Below are 19,643 nucleotides of genomic sequence, written 5' to 3' on the forward strand. Positions count from 1 at the left end.
GGATCATACCTCTGTTAACATGTCTACGTAGCTGTGGAAGGTTGACATCGAGTGTCGAAACCATAAACACTGCAGATGAATATCTCTTTCCAAAATTCTTCTAAGGATTTTCCGGGCCGCAGAAGTGTCTTCTTGCCGCTCGTTTTACATGAATTTTCACGTGGTGATTTGTTCTATCCTTGCGGACAAACAAAGCAGCCCGTCTTTTCCGAATCGGCGCGATTATGCCACATAGCCTTCCTTATCTATCCCACTTCTGAGATGAAGCAGTGGGTTAAATAAAAACCAGCAAGCAGTATAATCGCTCCAATTCATTTATTAATCATTCATCGCAATAATAATCACTGATTTATATTTAATACTATTTACAACACATTAGTTTTTGCTTACACTGATGTATTTATTACTGTTTATTTATATCACTATTAATTTGCATTGATTTACTTGTCACAATTTCTACTTACACTGAATTTACCGACTAACTAATATTTAGAACACAAACTGGCATAGTTTTTGCTGACACCATGTTACGTACAATAATATCTCTCGAAATGAGCTCTCATGGCTTTTTAAAGCTGTATCCCTACCGAAGGCGTCCGGTAGGTGGGCTGTGATTCGCTGTTAGGCTGCGGTTGGCGGTGATTCGCTGTCAGTGGCGGTAAGTGGCTGTCATTGGCTGTGATAGACCGGCTGGGCAGTGATTAGCCGGCCTCACATAGGTTGGCTCGGGTTGGCTCGGATTGGCTCGGGTTGGCTCAAGTGTGTGGCGTAACAATATTTTCTGCTGGCTACTGAACTAATCGTTTAAGAAAAGGTGATTTTGTCTTCATTCTGCTTATGTGTAGAAATATAACTCAACAGCTTCAATTAATCTTATCCAACTCATTCCAAAAAGTAGAGTAAATTAAGTCTTTCATGCCTGGAAGCCATAGATTTTATTTTAAAGTAATTCTTGCCGTTTTACTTCTCTCATTACTATGGGAGAAGTAAAGCGGCAACCCTCAATTGGAACCCTCAATGCGCGAATCTGACAATAGTTATCATCTGTGCAGGCCCTAAGTTAAATAAAACCAGTATCTTTATGTTCTGTATATCTTTATTATAGAACAGTTAGATAAAAACATGATTAAATACTTATTGATGTAACTGACAAGCTCTAACAGCTATGAGTTGCAATAAAATAAACAGTGGAGCAAACACTTCACTATATTCTATAGCAGAGTCGCCTTGAAGCTTTCTACATAGTAAGAACTTAAACACAAATGTCAGACCTAAAAATATACAACTCCAGGATACCCTATATAGTGAGGCTTTGTAGGAGACTTCCAAAGTCATTCTTATACACACTATGCAACAAAAATACGCATTCATAGCATCACTCACAAATAATGGGGCAAATATTGTCCACCATGCACTGTTCACCACACCATCAATCTTAAGAGCTAGCAGCGCAGTGAATATAGCAATCGTAATCAAATTTATCCATATTTCAAAAACAGTAAGTCCTAACCACTGCACTATCTCGTTAAGTGTGAAAAACATATTTATTTGTTGGCCCCAAGCATTGCACTCCTGAATATCCGAATGTGAATTGATGACGAATGTCTGACCTGAGCACCGAAGTCTACATCGTCTGTCAGTGGCTCCAGATCATCTGTAAAGAATCATTTCACATTTAAGTAGTAAATAATTGTGATTTAATATTTTACTATAAGTACGAACAAAGTACAACTAACCAATAATATCAACTGTTCCTGTATTTACTTCAATTTGACACGTTCCAGCGAAAAGTAATTCCAGCTGGAGGGCTAGGTTACAACACCTTTGAATAGCTGCTCCCAAACCATGCAGTATTATTTCTTTCTCACCCTTAGACAAGAGATCACAGCATTTTTCAAGCTGGGCCTAAAAATAATGCCAATTCCAATATTACAAGTTTTAGTGTACCTACACCTTTTCCAGGAATATTTGTAAAACAAATAAAATTTAAGGTTACCTTGAAATTCGTCTTTTTGGTTACAAATATAACATTTTCGCCTTCAACAGGCCGCACTGGTAATCTCTTTTTGATAGCATATTTCTTATTTGGGAGGCGTTTAGGATTTCTTTGATCTTGTTTCTTTTTTGCAATATTTTCATCTCCCATATTTAGTGTCAAACGTCAATGTCATCTATGTGTCAATTGTTCACGCACACTCTTATAAGCCACAGAGCACTTATTTACAGAGGATAGTCACCAGCGGGCCGATTGCCGTAAACTGACATGTGACATCGCAATAGAAATATCCTTAAGAATCGTGATCGTTACAGTTGATAAATTTGCTATCGCGGACGACTAATGCACTATATCGCATTTGGTCATTATCGACATTTTGATGACGTATTGGTAGCACGGACCTATTTATAACCCGACTAAATCGAATATCTATGGTAATCACTTGGTAATCTAGCAATTTACATGGACATAACAGTCTCCTAAATTTGGCTACGTTACTTATTACAAATAAGTAGTTAGTCTGTGGTACCTAACTATTTAGAACCCCAGACCACAGAGTACAATTTTTTGTTGTTTTTCCTTAGTTTACTTGTTTTTTGTGATTAATTCTGCAACTTTGCTTGCTCCTCGGACTCCGGAGACTTAGTTTTTCTCACTGAACTTATACGCAAATGCCTGGGCACTGTTTTGCCTAAGTATTGGGACCCTTATTGACGGACTGTGGCTGCTTCGAGAAGTTGTTGTGTGACGAGGTGTGGTAGTTAGAACTCGTAAGTTAACAAACGTTATCATTCAATACAAGTAAAGGCTCTCATGCGGGTTTCCTCACGATCTTCCTTTTCCTTCACAGCTAAGCAAGTGATATTTAGTTGTTACAATGGTATTAAACTCCGAAAAGTTAGAGGAGTTTTAACAGCGTTTCATAAAGTACCTATTATACAAATTGAGTCCATTGCTACTGGTGGTTATGACTTCATAGTAAGTACCTCCACACTACAAGTGCTTTCTCGAGTATGTTTCCTTATGTATCTAGAGCTGCCTAAAACGTTGCTCTTTATATGAAAGTTTGGATGTTTCTTACTCCTTCGCACCACAAATATTTAAAGAAACAATTTGGATTAGCTAAATTAGTAACAAAGATACCATATACACTGATTCTAAAGTCTTCGCAGACAACGTCATACCTAAACAGAAGCTGGTAGTGCCTAGTGGTATAGATTAAGCAACACAGTCAGTGGTCACTTACTCAGTTATCATAATTTTTTTTCAGGCAAAGGTGATACAGTGCTGCATTCATTTCTTCATCCTGACAAAGATATGGATTGGGATATGTTGTGAACTCTAGCTCTTGGACCCCGTGCAGAGACAAATAAAATAATGAACGGTGCCAGATTAGATTTATAAGAAGCAGATGGTGATATAATTAAAATGTCAGAATCTAATCTACTTTAATAAAAGAAAACATAAAAAATCATCAATCTGTTGTTTTATTTGCCTAAATAATTTAAATTCCAAAGTAATTTCCAAAGCTAAATCAATTAAATCAGAAAATGATTTGACTTTTGGACATTACTTTGGGGAATAATTTTAGAAGAAGTCCCCCGAAGAGCCTAGTGGTTAGGATGTCCACCTCTGAATAATTGAAGGTTGGGGGTTCAATTCTAGATACGCATCTCTAAGAGTTATGTGCGTTTTAAACAATTAATTATACTTAACTTGATTTAGCGGTGAAGGAAACATCATGAGGAAATCTGCATGCCTGAGAGTTCTCCATATTGTTCTCAAAGGAGTCAAAGGTATACTATTATGTTCAGCCTGTCGCTGGCTCACTATAGAGTACGGTTCTCTTGAGTGTGAGAAGAGTTTTGGCCATAGTCTACCATGCTGGCCAAATGCGGATTGGTAGACTTCACACACCTTTGATAACATTTTGGAGAACTCTCAGGCATGCAGGTTTCCACACGATGTTTTCCATCACCGTTAAAGCAATGATATTTAAAAATTTACTTAAAATGCACATAACTGTTCTCCAAGAAGTTATAGGTGCGTGTAAAAAGTACTCTGTGATTCTCATTTTTCAGTGTTAGTATACCTCTATATTTAATGTACTCTGTGCATCAAACCTACTAATGAAAGAGTCATCACATATTCTTTTAAAAGTACTTATGAGACTTATATTAATCTAAAAATGCTTTTATACTATTATACTAGCTTCTAAAATTAATAATTGATTTCTTATCTAGCAGAAGAATCGCTATAGCCTTTTTTAATCCCTTTCATAACTTTATTTTAATTAATATGAGTAGTAAAACGATTTGCGGATAGCTTATGTCACTGATAAAAACACCTCTCGAGTTGTTTCAATGAAAACCTCATTTGACGTAACATTTGTCTTGGTTCTTATATGACATCAAACTTCAAAACGCGTCCGCAATAGCATTTTTCATACAATAAATTTTATCGATAGTGTAAATGAACTGTCAAAACATTTTTTTGTCCACATCTATCCTTTGTGGACTGTCTCACCGAACCGTGATAGGCAGGCCGATTGCCGTAAACTGACATGTGACATCGCAATAGAAATATCCTTAAGAATCGTGATCGTTACAGTTGATAAATTTGCTATCGCGGACGACTAATGCACTATATCGCATTTGGTCATTATCGACATTTTGATGACGTATTGGTAGCACGGACCTATTATAATCCGACTAAATCGAATATCTATGGTAATCACTTGGTAATCTAGCAATTTACATGGACATAACAGTCTCCTAAATTTGGCTACGTTACTTATTACAAGTAAGTAGTTAGTCTGTGGTACCTAACTATTTAGAACCCCAGACCACAGAGTACAATTTTTTGTTGTTTTTCCTTAGTTTACCCGTTTGTTTTTTGTGATTAATTCTGCAACTTTGCTTGCTCCTCGGACTCCGGAGACTTAGTTTTTCTCACTGAACTTATACGCAAATGCCTGGGCACTGATTTGCCTAAGTATTGGGACCCTTATTGACGGACTGTAGCTGCTTCGAGAAGTTGTTGTGTGACGAGGTGTGGTAGAAGTTAAAACTCGTAAGTTAACAAACGTTATCATTCAATACAAGTAAAGGCTCTCATGCGGGTTTCCTCACGATCTTCCTTTTCCTTCACAGCTAAGCAAGTGATATTTAGTTGTTACAATGGTATTAAACTCGGAAAAGTTAGAGGAGTTTTAACAGCGTTTCATAAAGTACCTATTATACAAATTGAGTCCATTGCTACTGGTGGTTATGACTTCATAGTAAGTACCTCCACACTACAAGTGCTTTCTCGAGTATGTTTCCTTATGTATCTAGAGCTGCCTAAAACGTTGCTCTTCATATGAAAGTTTGGATGTTTCTTACTCCTTCGCACCACAAATATTTAAAGAAACAATTTGGATTAGCTAAATTAGTAACAAAGATACCATATACACTGATTCTAAAGTCTTCGCAGACAACGTCATACCTAAACAGATAGTGCCTAGTGGTATAGATTAAGCAACACAGTCAGTGGTCACTTACTCAGTTATCATAATTTTTTTTCAGGCAAAGGTGATACAGTGCTGCATTCATTTCTTCATCCTGACAAAGATATGGATTGGGATATGTTGTGAACTCGAGCTCTTGGACCCCGTGCAGAGACAAATAAAATAATGAACGGTGCCAGATTAGATTTATAAGAAGCAGATGGTGATATAATTAAAATGTCAGAATCTAATCTACTTTAATAAAGAATACATAAAAAATCATCAAACTGTTGTTTTATTTGCCTAAATAATTTAAATTCCAAAGTAATTTCCAAAGCTAAATCAATTAAATCAGAAAATGATTTGACTTTTGGACATTACTTTGGGGAATAATTTTAGAAGTTCCCCGAAGAGCCTAGTGGTTAGGATGTCCACCTCTGAATAATTGAAGGTTGGGGGTTCAATTCTAGGTACGCATCTCTAAGAGTTATGTGCGTTTTAAACAATTAATTATACTTAACTTGATTTAGCGGTGAAGGAAACATCATGAGGAAATCTGCATGCCTGAGAGTTCTCCATATTGTTCTCAAAGGAGTCAAAGGTATACTATTATGTTCAGCTTGTCGCTGGCTCACTATAGAGTACGGTTCTCTTGAGTGTGAGAAGAGTTTTGGCCATAGTCTACCATGCTGGCCAAATGCGGATTGGTAGACTTCACTTCACACACCTTTGATAACATTTTGGAGAACTCTCAGGCATGCAGGTTTCCACACGATGTTTTCCATCACCGTTAAAGCAATGATATTTAATTATTTAGTTAAAATGCACATAACTGTTCTCCAAGAAGTTATAGGTGCGTGTAAAAAGTACTCTGTGATTCTCATTTCTCAGTGTTAGTATACCTCTATATTTAATGTACTCTGTGCATCAAACCTACTAATGAAAGAGTCATCACATATTCTTTTAAAAGTACTTATGAGACTTACATTAATCTAAAAATACTTTTATACTATTATACTAGCTTCTAAAATTAATAATTGATTTCTTATCTAGCAGAAGAATTACTATAGCCTTTTTTAATCCCTTTCATAACTTTATTTTAATTAATATGAGTAGTAAAACGATTTGCGGATAGCTTATGTCACTGATAAAAACACCTCTCGAGTTGTTTCAATGAAAACCTCATTTGACGTAACATTTGTCGAGGTTCTTATATGACATCAAACTTCAAAACGCGTCCGCAATAGCATTTTTCATACAATAAATTTTATCGATAGTGTAAATGAACTGTCAAAACATTTTTTTGTCCACATCTATCCTTTGTGGACTGTCTCACCGAACCGTGATAGGAAAACCATATTTTGACATTGATGCTGTCATTAAATGATAGATGCAGTCGATTCGCAATCGGCCCGAGGAAAACCATATTTTGACATTGATGCTGTCATTAAATGATAGATGCAGTCGATTCGCAATCGGCCCGCAGAAGTTCCACGAAGTTCACTTCAATTGAAAATCGATTCAATGGAAATCGATTATAATATTAATGCATGAAAAAGAAATAATTACTGCAAGGAATAATTTTGTAACTTTAAATGAAATCCAAAAGAAAACTGAAAAAATAGGTTGAGGTTTCTCTTACATGGATTAAAGACGAGAATGTCCAAAAATTATTATCAATATTATTATGTTTGGCAAATAAATTTGATTAACATAGACATTTCTTTGTTGTGCTTTGTAATGGGTTTGTAATATTTTTTTAAAAGTTATTTTAAATTTAATTTAATGGGCTAATATTTTAGTGAGTATAATCATCCCAGATGCTTAGAATTTTGGTTTTTAAATTTTGAGTAAGAAAATAAAACTGGCATAGGCATCGGAAAATGGGCTGCGTGTGCTGTTCCCTGAGTTCGTTCGTGTCAATTCTCCTAGATGCTCTCGAAAGGTATTTCATTTTATAGCAAGACTGCACCGGGCTGCTATCTATCTCATTAAGGTTTCATCCCATATTCTACGTGGCACATCGGTATGCGTATATATGTTTAAGATTCGATTCACGACTGAATCAGTTTTAGAAAAACTGTGTTTTTTAAATACTTAGTAGGTAGGTATATAGTTACTTACCTAAGTTTTGTTTGTAGTTTTTGTTCTTGTTAGAATGGATTTAAAAATATAATTTTGCAGGGTATCACTATGCACTGTATGTGCGATGCTTACATGTTGCCTGACTTGGACAATATTAACGGTCATGTTGCTCGGCGTTGGGATCGGATACCACTATTGTTTTGTACAAAATTCCGTCGATTCTATGGGTATGAATACTGAATAATCAGTACCCTTATTATAAATGCGAAAGTGTGTTTGTTTGTTGGTTTGTCCTTCAATCACGTCGCAACGGTGCAACGAATTGACGTGATTTACTACATGGGTATAGATAAAGACCTGGAGAATGTCATAGGCTACTTTAATCCCGGAAAAATCAAAGAGTTCCAACGGGATTTTTAAAAAACCTAATTCCACGCGGACGAAGTCGCGGGCATCAGCTAGTAAAATATACACTCAGTGGTTTTACTTTAAGTATTTAGGTACCTACTAGTACTAACGTTCGGTGGTATTTGTCCACTATGTAGGTATGCGTAAGCCTGCGTATGACTTCAGACTGGACAATTACTGTACAAACTAAGTAGTAGAGGTAAGTAGTGAAATTAGATTGCATTCACCACTGTTGTATTCTTTAACTAGTATCTTCGAAGTTCAATAATTATCATGAATGGTGCAGTCGGTAGGAACTGTGCATAATCTAACTGCTGAAAAACTCATAATCGGCCCAATTTTCATGTATGATTCATACGACTTTGAATCAGCGCAGTGGGCGATATTTTTCGATCTATTTGCTAGGTAAGTAAGGTGCTGTCTATGTGCCACCACGCGTTTCTTAACATTTACTTCCTGCGTGACACACCTACCATGCAGACAAATTCCTTTACACTGTAGTTGTCCAGAGGTTTTTTTTACCTGAACCCAACTGTATAGTGCGCGCAAAACAAGCACCTAGTTAGTTCAGTTTGAACACGAGGCGTATGAGTTGCGCAAAAACAGACCTCAGCTGGCCTTATGTATTATCTTTATCCTCTGACCCGCGCAAATCACTATGTTGCCACTTCAGATTAGACTTTGTTTTGCGGTCACTCACTGTGTACTAAGCCTTTATTTTCTGTAGCTAAAGCAGCGGAGGCTGCGGGCGCATTGCGATCGGGCCCTGCAAAACCTGGCAGTGTAATGCGCTCTGTAGGAAGAGCAGCAACAAGAGGATTCGCACATCGAGTCGCGCGAAGAGATATAGACAATTCACCGGATTCAAACAATGCAACCATAGACAAGTTTAATTCATCGAGAATGTCTTACACTCGGACTAATTTCACAACCTTCACAAAATTAGGTTTGAGTTGAATTTTGCGGGTATTTAATGTAAGAAGGAGCAGAAATTAAATGCATTTTCTATTTCTTATATTCTTTTATTTTAAGGTCCATCATACGGTTCTTGTTAACAATAATATTAATTCGGTATTTTTCCCCACTCGCATAATTTAGCTAGATTTGCTCCTAATCATATCAGAACGCGTTGACCGAACGCGCCTCGTATCTGTACTTCATACTTCGCAAGTTCGCATCAAGGATCGATCGCCGTCATCGATTCATAATGTTAAACAATTGAATTTGTATCGAATTAACGATCGATGCTAGGTAATCTTCAACTACCCACAAAATTATTAAAACTTTCGCGTAGATAAATGTTTCAAACGAAGGGGAATTTCTATGCAGCTGCTGGTATCGGCCGTTCTGTGCTATTAAGAGGACGTAGAAATGGTATTGACGTAGAGGTGGTGTTTCTTGATCGACGGAATCTTCCAATGAGTCTACGCGTTAGTTCTCTTTCATGTGGTGACAATTCCGGTTCTCTAGGCGGTCTGAAAACATTAAAGTTTACCCAATCCCGTAAAGATCTGATCCACGCCCGTACCTGAACGCCACCTCTCTGTCTTTTTCTCTTTACGTGGGTACTGGGTATTTGAAGAAAGTTAGAAAGTACCCATGGGTCTACTCTGGTCTCAGAACAAATACCTAATCTGTGACTGGTGATTAGGCTGGCCGGCAGCGACCTCACTATACGATCGATGATAATATAAAATGCTACGGCCTACTGACAAGTTACAAAGCTAGGAGGAGACATGGCGCTTTCGTCCGATTCAAAATGTTCTGGGAAGACTGCAATCTTCCCAGGACATTTTGATTAAGTATTTAAATTCAACAAACTTCTAGAAAAATGTAAGTAAATAAATCACGTAAAAAATGGAACACTTCAATCCTCTCTGGCCCTACCATCAGATGAACTAAGAGTTCAAGTTCTTTAGCAAAGGGCACGTTATTTATTACAAAACATCTCACCTTTGTGTTTCAAGAAGGACAACTGGGGTTTCAGATGTCTCCAAGTAAACGCGTTCGCCTGGTCTTTTAGTTTGGTGAATCTCTGCATAAATAAATCGGTAGTTAGGCAAGTATTAATGTAATTAGGTATATTTACCTACACGGGAAATAATATTATTAGGTACCTATATTATTTGTTTAATCTATAAACTTAGATTTTATATTAAAATAGATAGTGATATTTTTCGTTGTAAATAAATAACTCATGATTATGAACTCACCAAGAAGAGGTTCCGGCGCAGACTCGACCTCAGACTGGTTGACGGCAACCAGTCTCACAATTGGTCGATTATCAGCGTTGCCACCGCCAGATCGTCTCATCATCGTCGGTTCTGTCGTGGACCTGGAGGTCACTGTCAATAAAAACATTGTTTAAAGTTAACTGTCACGTACCTATACGTAGGTACGTGACAGGCCGAGATGACAATCGAGGTGGGAAAGCCCCGCACACCCTCCGCGCTAATCCGGTGCGGGCGAGCACGGGGCCTCGTACCCCGATTGTCATCTCGACCTGTCGCGTACTATAGGTACCCTGAATTAAAATGTATTCAAAAATACTTTAGGGACCTGTTAGGTACAGGTCCCTAAAGTATTTTTGAATAGGTCTAGGTTTTAGCAGTTTATTTCATATCAGGTAGCCTAACGTCCACTTTGCCGATTGGAATAGTTAATTCCCTATATGACGCCTTAGGTTTTTAAAAATCCCATTAGAATTTTGATTTTCTGGGGGTAAAAAGTCTTATCTTCGTCGACGGGATGTCAGCTAGGTACTTTTGTGCCGTCAAAATCGGTTAAGCGGTTGACCCGTGAGAAGGTAACTAATAGACAGATCCTACTTTCTCATTTCTAATATTAGTGTGGATAGTATAAACTCAGAAATGGCGTTCATTATTTTTAAATGAATCAATTGTACATACAGTAGGTACCTAATATGGGAGGCAAGAAACTGCGATCGATTCGGCGAATCTAATGGGCTTTTGCACTTACTTGCAAAAGAAGCAAGTTCTTTTTGAGCATAATGATATCCAACTGATATGCCGTACACCATCAGTATGATGATTGTAAACATCATTAACATGAGCAGGAAAGCGCAGCAAGTCCATGTTAGCACTCTAAAGTAAAAAGAAAAACTCATCAAATATTTGTCTATTTGTTTATTTATAACACAAAACCTTTGGATCGATTCAGATTAAACTATGCTCTAAAAATATAATTATTATGACTACAATACTGCTTCAATTTTGATCAAAATTGGTCCAATAGAAAGAGCTACTGAAAAGCTATTCCACAAAATTTTATATAAGTACCTAGTTACCTACTTGAATAAACTATTTATGGAATTTTACTACGTAAGTAGCTGTATATGAATCAACGCTAAAAACGTATCAGTTAAAATATACGTAATATAATAGTACGTAAGTCCTAAAATCAAAAATTTTTCATGTAAGATGTATTCAAGGGTATAAAGATAAAATGTAACATCTTACCTCTCAACGCAGAATACTATAGAACAAAATACTGATTGTAGTAAGCCCATATTTTGCTACTTTGTAAATCTGGAAAAATTAAATATAATGATTTCCACTTCCTAAGTTCAGGACCTTTTGAAGACATCTTCATTTTTTGACCCAGTGGTCTCTTACATTGACAAAAGGCAACGTCGTGTACCTGTTCGTAGAGGTGCCCCGTTACTTTTTGATTATCACAGTATTTAGGCATACCTATAACCTACCCGCTTCTAAACTCTTGCTTCAACTTTTAATACCTAAGTGACTGCTGCGTACTTAAGTTCCATTGCTATGTTATAGCTTTAACGTTGAATTGGGATGAGGTGGAGGGACGCCCCGTACACCCACGCTCGCCCGCACCAGGTTGGCGCGGGGGCTGTGCAGGTGTGCGGGGCGTTACCTCCCCGATTGTCATGTCGACCTGTCGCGTACTATAGGTAGATACTTACGAACAAAAGTAGGTAAACTCAAGTCACTGTTAGTTTAATAATTTCGATGAACAAGATAAGAACTAAAATAGAACATTTATCAAATAATTAAAATAAATAAGTAAATATTATTGCAAAGTAGGCTCATAATAATATTATGAAAGACAGATCTGTGTTATGAAACGAATGTCATGTCACGTTTAAGTCACCTTATAAAAAATTCAAATATTATTTGGCCAGTGTGAAATTCAAGTGAAATCAGAGAGACTAGTTCATATCCATATCCATCAAATCCTTGATCAAATTGTTCTGCGAATTTACCGATATCTTGATTAGCACTTTAAGGGGAAAGGAAGTGTCAAATCGCGAAAATGCTGTAAATTTGAAGAAAAAGATTTTCTTTCCTAAAGCATTAATAGCTATTAAATACATGTAATAAAAAACTTCAATTTGTGAAGATCATAATGACCTATATCACATTTGTTCAAATTATCCCGTTTTTTGAAGAATTGATGTTGAAAACATTGCTATGATCAACTTGTTTTGTTGTTTTTTTCTTTAACGGCTAAACGTGTTAAATTCAAACCATCACAAAACAATATGTTTAGGTTATCTTATCATTTTAAATTATTGGTTTTAAACTAAATGTTTTTCATTTCTTAAATAATCTAAAACGAACGGAAATTATTCATTTTCTTGCAGGCGCTAAATCCTGTCAGTAGCCTTTTGGCTTTCATGGCGGGCGGAGCTGCGCGCATCCATTTCTTCGTAAAATTACGCTATAAACTTATTATTTTTGAATGAAAGTTGTGTTTATATGTACTGGTAATGGTTGAATAATAAAATAGGGATTTATTTATCTCAAAATGTAGCCTGCTCACTACTCAAATTTATTTTAAAATTATCGTAGTATTACGTACTAGTTGTGAGGTTGTCATAGATTATGTTGACAGACAGTAATATTTTCTAAGTAAGTATTATACCTATGTGTCAGATCCATATTTGAATTTCATTTCATTTCATTTCAAGTGGCAATGAGCGCTCGTAATTCGAAAAGCCAATATATATTTACAAAATACGATCCCAATTCCCAAGGTACTGGAATGGCGACCTCGCACCTGAAAGCGCAGCGTTAGAAGACCCCCTCTAGGTGGACAGACGAATCAATCGAGTCACAGGGAGCCGCTCGATTCAGGCGGTGAAAGACTGTGCCATGAGGAAGACCTTATTAGAGACCTATGTCCAACAGTGGACGTCTGTCGGTTGATGATGATGATGATGATGATGATTATGCCTTTCTTCTTCTTCTTAAATTTTGAAAAAAAATAATTTGAAAGCATCTGGCATAACCTGTTAACTTGAAGCCTTAATAATAATTATTAAGGCTATTTCAAATTAAAATGATATTTAAAACAAGATAATGCCCGCGACTTCGTCCGCGTGGATTTGGGTTTTTTAAAATCCCCTGGGAACTCTTGCGAGATAAAAAGTAGCCTAAGTAGCCTTCTCTGGAATATAAGCTGACTCTGTACTAAATTTCATCAAAATCGGTGAAACTGTTGGGCCGTGAAAAGCTAGCAGACAGACAGACAGACACAATTTCGCATTTATACTATTAGTATGGATTATAAGAAAAAGATTTATTGCCTCTCAGCCCTCTGAGAGACGTTAGGTTAAGTGAACACGAATTATGACAGTTCTGTGTTCTAGCGTAAGCTTTAGGTCTTCTGATAGCGTCAACAGTGACATTTCGGCTGCCTAAAATCCAAACCCTGTAAACGACATCAGACGAGATCGCAGGGAGATAATTTAATTTATTTTATTTTAAGACTAAGTATTTTCAGTAGATTGTCTAGTAGTTAGACTTTGTTAAATAATGCAGAAAAAACATTATTGTATGCAAAGTATTTTCCTTGCAAACATTTAACATGTACCTATAGTACGTGACAGGTCGAGATGGCAATCGGGGTGGGGACGTCACCCGCGCTATCACGCACCGGGTTAGCGTGGGGGCTGTGCGGGTGTGCGGGCCTTTTACCCCGATTTCCATCTGTCATTTTCTCATCATTCATCTCGCGTACTATAGAGCTTATTGCCTTTCCTATTCTTACTTTTAATGCATTATTAAACGTCTTTACTGTTTTGATTTGGATTTTAGATCATGGGTTATGTTTTTCAAATGGTCACAGCGACTTACTAGGCTTTGAATTGGTTTTCTCATTGTATAAGGTGCACTTACTATATATAGCCTGCGACAGGTTGAGAGGGTAATCGGGATATAAGGCAAGGGGACGCGCCGTACACCCGCACGTCATAAGGCGCACGACTGCACCGGGTTAGCGCAGGAGCTGTGCGGGTATACGAGGCGTTCCCTCCCCGATTACCATTTTTTCAACCTGTCGCGTACTGTAGGTTTAGACTTTAGAGGTATCAAAATTTCTGTTATATGGAAAACCAGAGGATGTCCGCGACTTCGTCTGCGTGGATTTAGGTTTTTAAAATCCTGTGGGAACTCTTTGATTTTCCGAGATAAAAAGTAGCCTATGTCCTTCCCCGGGATGCAAGCTATCGCTGTACCAAATTTCGTCAAAATTGGTTGAACGGGTGGGCCGTGAAAGGCTAGCAGACAGACAGACAGACAGACAGACGGACGGACAGACAGACACACTTTCGCATTTATAATATTAAGTAGGTATGGAGTATAGATATGGATGTGGAAGTATAGATTTTAATGCTGTTTTCCTTACAATAATGGGAGATACTATTGAAGTAAGAATTATGACATAAGATAACGATTTTTCAAAAAATGACATTTACTGGGTTTCGATATGGGGCGGTCGGTTTAATCGGGTTCTAGGGTAAAAGACTCAAGTGAATAAACAAATCACAGGTTTTTACCATAAATAAAAACTACCAGGAATTAAACCAGCTGATACAAATTTTTATGAATAAGAGTTTTTAAGGGTTTCCGTACCATAATCGTAAAAACCAGCCAAGTGCGAATCAGACTCGCGCACTAAGGGTTCCGTACTTCAATCGTATTTTATCGACATTTTGCACGATAAATCAAAAACTACTTACTCTATCTCGTTCAAACCAATTTTCGGTGAAAGCAAACTTTCATGGTAATATCATCATATTTTTTTTTTGTTTTATCATTCTAGTATTTTAGAAGTAACAGGGGGACACACACACACACACACATTTTGCCACTTTGGAAGTATCGCGCAAACTATTCAGTTTGGAAAAAAATTATATTAGAAACTTCAATTTCATTTTTAAAGACCTATCCATAGATACCCCACACGTATGGGTTTGATGAAAAAAAATTATTCAGTTTCAGTTCTAAGCATGGGGAACCCCCAAAATTTACTGTTTTTTTCTATTTTTGTGTGAAAATCTTAGTGCGGTTCACAGCATACGTCAACTTACCAAGTTTCAACAGTATAGCTCCTATAGTTTCGTAAAAAAGTGGCTGTGACATACGGACGGATAGACAGACAGACATGACGAATCTATAAGGGTTCCGTTTTTTGCCATTTGGCTACGGAACCCTAAAAATGGAACCCTTATGGTTCGATTTGCTCCGTCCTTCCGTCTGTTTGTCTATCACAGTCGATTATTTCCGTAAGAGTCGGTTCCCACTTGTCGGTTGTCGGGCCCGGATTTTAATCGGATGTTCCAGTGGCAGAACATTTTATATGATGCACGCTTGACTAAAACCGATTTTGTGTTGGCGCCGACAAGAAATGTCGGGTGTTTTGCCAGCCCTCTACGTTCGGAATAAAATCGTGTCGGATTTTGCTCGCCTATGAGTAAGTATGACGCTATGTTACTTCAATTCCAGTCAAGAAGGTGCTGCTGTATCTGGCGGCCACTGGATTTGACAAGGAAATGTGAAGTGGAGGCAAACACAATAGATCGGAGACGGTCGCAGTGATTCAGGGATAGTAAGGACCTGTATAGCCCCAAAGAAGAAAGAAGAAGAAGAAGAAGTATGACGCTGTTTACAAAGGTCCTAAGTGACTTATAAACTACTAGGTGATGCCTGCGACTTCGTCCGCGTAGAATTAGGTTTTTTAAAAATCAATCGTCAACTGTAGGTGTTACAATTGACGGTATACGACAAACATTTACTACTTTTGCCTCTATTCTCTCTCTCCCTCAGTCGAGTTTTTTTTTGTTTTTTGATCTTTAATATATAGAAGGAAAACGTGACTGACTGACTGACTGACTGACTGATCTATCAATGCACAGCTCAAACTAATGGACGGATCGGGCTGAAATTTGGCATGCTGATAGCTATTACGACTACGACGACGATAGGTATATACCTATCGTCGTCGTAGTCGAGTAATATATATATATATATTACTAATATGGATTGTATATTTATTGATATTTATAATAGATATGTATATGTATGATAGTTATGTATGTATTACTGAAATAGTTACCGTAGTGGCACCAATAATCGACACTTTAAGGAGGTTGTGTATTTTCATCACAATTTAAAAATAAATGTTTAACACTTAGAGCAATAACTAGGAGTGCAAATAATAAAATATATCTTTAAGAAAATATATATTAGCTTTTTATTAACTGAAAAGCTATAGATTAAAAGAAAAAGCCAAATAATCAAAAATATTAAAAATCTCCAGTTATCGACATCGAAGTTCCAGTAGTCGACACCCAGTAATCGACAGTCACCAGTAAACGACACCTAATAATCGACATCGGCTTCTTCTATCGGATCATTGGATTAATGTTAGGTACTTCGATTAACTACTTACTTTTTAATTTATTTATTTTATAATTTTACGTATCCCGAAGTTATCTTGACAAACAAATAAAAAATTAAAATATATTTGGGTAAGTGTATTTATTTATTATAATATTTTAAAGATCGTATTAAGTATACATATCGGGCAAATATTTATCCATTTTCAATATTCTGTAAAAACCTCTTTTGTTGAGACATACAGGCTTAATATTTCAATGATCTCTTCACGACTGTACAATATTTTATTTGGGGTGTTAATTAGGCCATCGAAATGTATTTCCTTTTGTCGGAATTATTGTACTTATTTCATATTTATCTTTTTGCACATCTTCCACTTTCCTTGGAAAATATTCACCTTCGTACTTTACTATTACGATCTTTCCTGGAAGTAAATTCTTACTTTTCTTCAATCTCCTGGCTTGCAAAGAAAACAGTTTGTTTTTAGGTAAATTATCCGTTTTATAGTCGAATAGCGGTAATTGTGGTTTGTAGCTGGATTTCTCTAGACGTATTTCTTTTGTTACATTCTCTATTTCTGGTCCTTCATCATCTGCCAAATTAGTGTCTTCAGAGTTCAGACGTCAATTCTTCTCGAGTTCTTTTTTTCCTTGGGATTTAAATTTAGACTTGTTTCTTTTATCTTCAATAATTTAGTCTTATATTTTCCTATTTAGCTATTCTCTGCTTAGATCTCTCTTTTTTTCTTCCTGGATTTACTTTTATCCATTCTTTCTCTTTTTTTTTCATAATATCGTTTCCACGCTTTGCTTTCTGCACACTGTCCAATTAATTGTCTTTTGTCATTGGAATGTCTTTCAGATAATAAATAAATAATAAATAAATAATCTTTATTTCACAGACATCAAGGCCCACAATATTATGTTAGTAACCATCTTAATCTATGTTAGTAACTATATTATAATATAATGTATGTTAGTAAGAAACTTATTCTATGTTAGTTAATATAATTAATATACTTATTAACTAATGCAGACATCCAGTGCGCCTTGAGAGCGCTGTCCTGTCTGTCTGCTATCACCTTCAGGATAATGTTAGGACTTCTCTCCAACCTACTTTTAATTGAGGCGATCCTTTTCCGTATGATTGCGAAGAAGCCGTCTACACAGTTATCCGCAAACATACCGGACGCGCTACAGTACCGAGGCAGTCCCAACATTATTCTGAAGATGTTATTATACTGGACTCGGAGGGCGTTTATAGATTTTTGGGTATATATGCTAATAGCCATCTCATTAATATATCCTCTTCTGTTTTTGATAGGTCTGTGCTCGGTTCCACTGTGCAACAAATTGGAGTATTCCCTCTGACTTTATCGTGTAGCATAATTCGAGCCCACTTTTTTAACTGCAGCTTTTCTTCCTTTTTTACGGCCTCAATTGCTTCTTCTCAATTCGAAATTCTATCAGCAGGTGTAATCTTTTCTCGGGACCATCTGTGAAACCAACTATCGACACATTTATATCCAGTCATCGACACTTTGTCGATTACTGGTAGTTAAACACTGATCAATTGCTTTCAAATATTAAATCAACAAGGAAAGAAAAAAGAGCTAGATTGCATTAACAATTAAATAAACGTCAAAAATAATTATTATCGACATATGTCGATTATTGGAGAAAGGTAGTTTACAGGAACTAGTGTTCGACACCGGCTGTTTTGACAAAATTATTATGACCTCAAATAGTTTATCTACACAATCATTAAAAGGATATTTATAGAAATCCATAAAATAAAGTTTCATTCAAATAACTTTCATAGTATTAAAACAATTGTCAAAAGTTTGGACTCACCCTCTTAACCATTTCTTTAACAAATCTTGATTTTTTACAGACGAGCGGTCTCCACTTAGTTTTTAATTCGACATTTTTAAATAAAATGGCGGATTTCCGTGACATTTTACTGGATGACAGTACGAAGTACTTTGCCTATGATACAGTGTTGCCAAATTAAAAAACTCGTTGTCTGTCCTTATTTTCGACGGTTAAAGAAAAAATTGTCGATTATTGGTCCTTGTCGATTATTGGTGCCACTACGGTAGGTACTTATTAATTAATTATATTATATTGTTTTATACTACTTCATTTTTCTGTATTGCGTGTAAGTACTATCCAACACACCTAGTTTCTCCTTTCACCAAAGGTTGCCTGGTAGATTGCTGTGAGCAATAAGGCCGCCTTTGCATACAATCTTTTTTTCGTTTTAGTTTCTTTGTCATGTTATGTAATATTTTTTGTGTGCAATAAAGTATTTCTATCTATCTACGACGTAGGCATCCGCTAAGAAAGGATTTTTGAAAATTCAACTCCTAAGGGGGTGAAATAGGTGTTTGAAATTTATGTAGTCTACGCGGACGTAGTCGCGAGCATAAGCTAGTCTTATATAAATTCTATTTGTGAAACTTGTCATCAGCTTCAATTTTCTTCTGTTCTTATCAATTTACTTTTCCAATTAGCTTTAAGTTTTCCTGTTAAATAAAAAAATATAAGTATAACAATAATTAATACCGCGCATTATTTTTGCTCTTTTTGATTATTAAATAATTTATGACTATAATATAGATACACAAAATAATAAAAAAATACTAAATGATGCCCGCGATTTCGTGGGCGTGGATTTAGGCTTTTTGAAAATCCCGTGGGAACTCTCTAATTTTACGGGTTAAAAATTAGCCTTAGCAGACAGACAGATACACTTTCGCATTTAGTAACCAACTTCCAAAAAGGAGATGGTTCTCAATTCGGCCCGTTTTTTTAAATGTATGTACACCGATTTTTTCGAGGTTTCGTATTCGTTCATTTCCTGGAGTCCTTTACCCTAGTACGTTAAAGTACTAAAAGTGCGTGTTAGTAATTAGTATCAGCTGATCAAATGTCAATAAATTGCGCCAAAACCAAACGCCAAAACAAAAATTGCTAGTTTCAAGGTGAAACGGCAA

At 36.4% G+C, this 19,643-nt stretch overlaps 3 protein-coding genes across 5 annotated transcripts; 1 reads left to right on the forward strand and 2 right to left on the reverse strand.

The window, feature by feature from the left end:
* Positions 1 to 1,078: 1,078 nt before the first annotated feature.
* Positions 1,079 to 2,184, reverse strand: LOC117988817 (transmembrane protein 203-like). Of its 3 annotated transcripts, XM_034976034.2 has the most exons (3): positions 1,997 to 2,184; positions 1,737 to 1,905; positions 1,399 to 1,654 (listed from the first exon to the last, which is right to left on the reverse strand). In XM_034976034.2, exons 1-3 carry the CDS (start codon positions 2,144 to 2,146, stop codon positions 1,545 to 1,547), a joined length of 429 nt encoding a protein of 142 aa, XP_034831925.1. In that variant the 5' UTR covers positions 2,147 to 2,184; the 3' UTR covers positions 1,399 to 1,544. The 3 variants fall into 3 exon arrangements, with proteins under 3 accessions (XP_069359399.1, XP_069359398.1, XP_034831925.1); XM_069503298.1 differs by lacking the exon at positions 1,737 to 1,905 and having other exon boundaries at positions 1,079 to 1,654; positions 1,997 to 2,138; XM_069503297.1 differs by lacking the exon at positions 1,997 to 2,184 and having other exon boundaries at positions 1,079 to 1,654; positions 1,737 to 1,879.
* Positions 2,185 to 7,247: 5,063 nt separating this feature from the next.
* Positions 7,248 to 8,966, forward strand: LOC138403346 (uncharacterized). Its single transcript, XM_069503499.1, has 3 exons — positions 7,248 to 7,428; positions 7,668 to 7,795; positions 8,704 to 8,966. The coding sequence occupies exons 1-3, from the start codon at positions 7,367 to 7,369 to the stop codon at positions 8,931 to 8,933; spliced, it is 420 nt and encodes a 139-aa protein (XP_069359600.1). The 5' UTR covers positions 7,248 to 7,366; the 3' UTR covers positions 8,934 to 8,966.
* Positions 8,967 to 9,164: 198 nt separating this feature from the next.
* On the reverse strand, positions 9,165 to 11,963 carry LOC117988816 (uncharacterized). The gene is made up of 6 exons (XM_034976032.2): positions 11,926 to 11,963; positions 11,456 to 11,524; positions 10,956 to 11,080; positions 10,190 to 10,321; positions 9,930 to 10,011; positions 9,165 to 9,451 (listed from the first exon to the last, which is right to left on the reverse strand). The coding sequence occupies exons 2-6, from the start codon at positions 11,503 to 11,505 to the stop codon at positions 9,298 to 9,300; spliced, it is 543 nt and encodes a 180-aa protein (XP_034831923.1). The 5' UTR covers positions 11,506 to 11,524; positions 11,926 to 11,963; the 3' UTR covers positions 9,165 to 9,297.
* Positions 11,964 to 19,643: the final 7,680 nt, after the last annotated feature.

Source organism: Maniola hyperantus, chromosome 15 (assembly GCF_902806685.2).
Source record: "Maniola hyperantus chromosome 15, iAphHyp1.2, whole genome shotgun sequence".
In the NCBI taxonomy this organism is placed as follows: domain Eukaryota; kingdom Metazoa; phylum Arthropoda; class Insecta; order Lepidoptera; family Nymphalidae; genus Maniola; species Maniola hyperantus.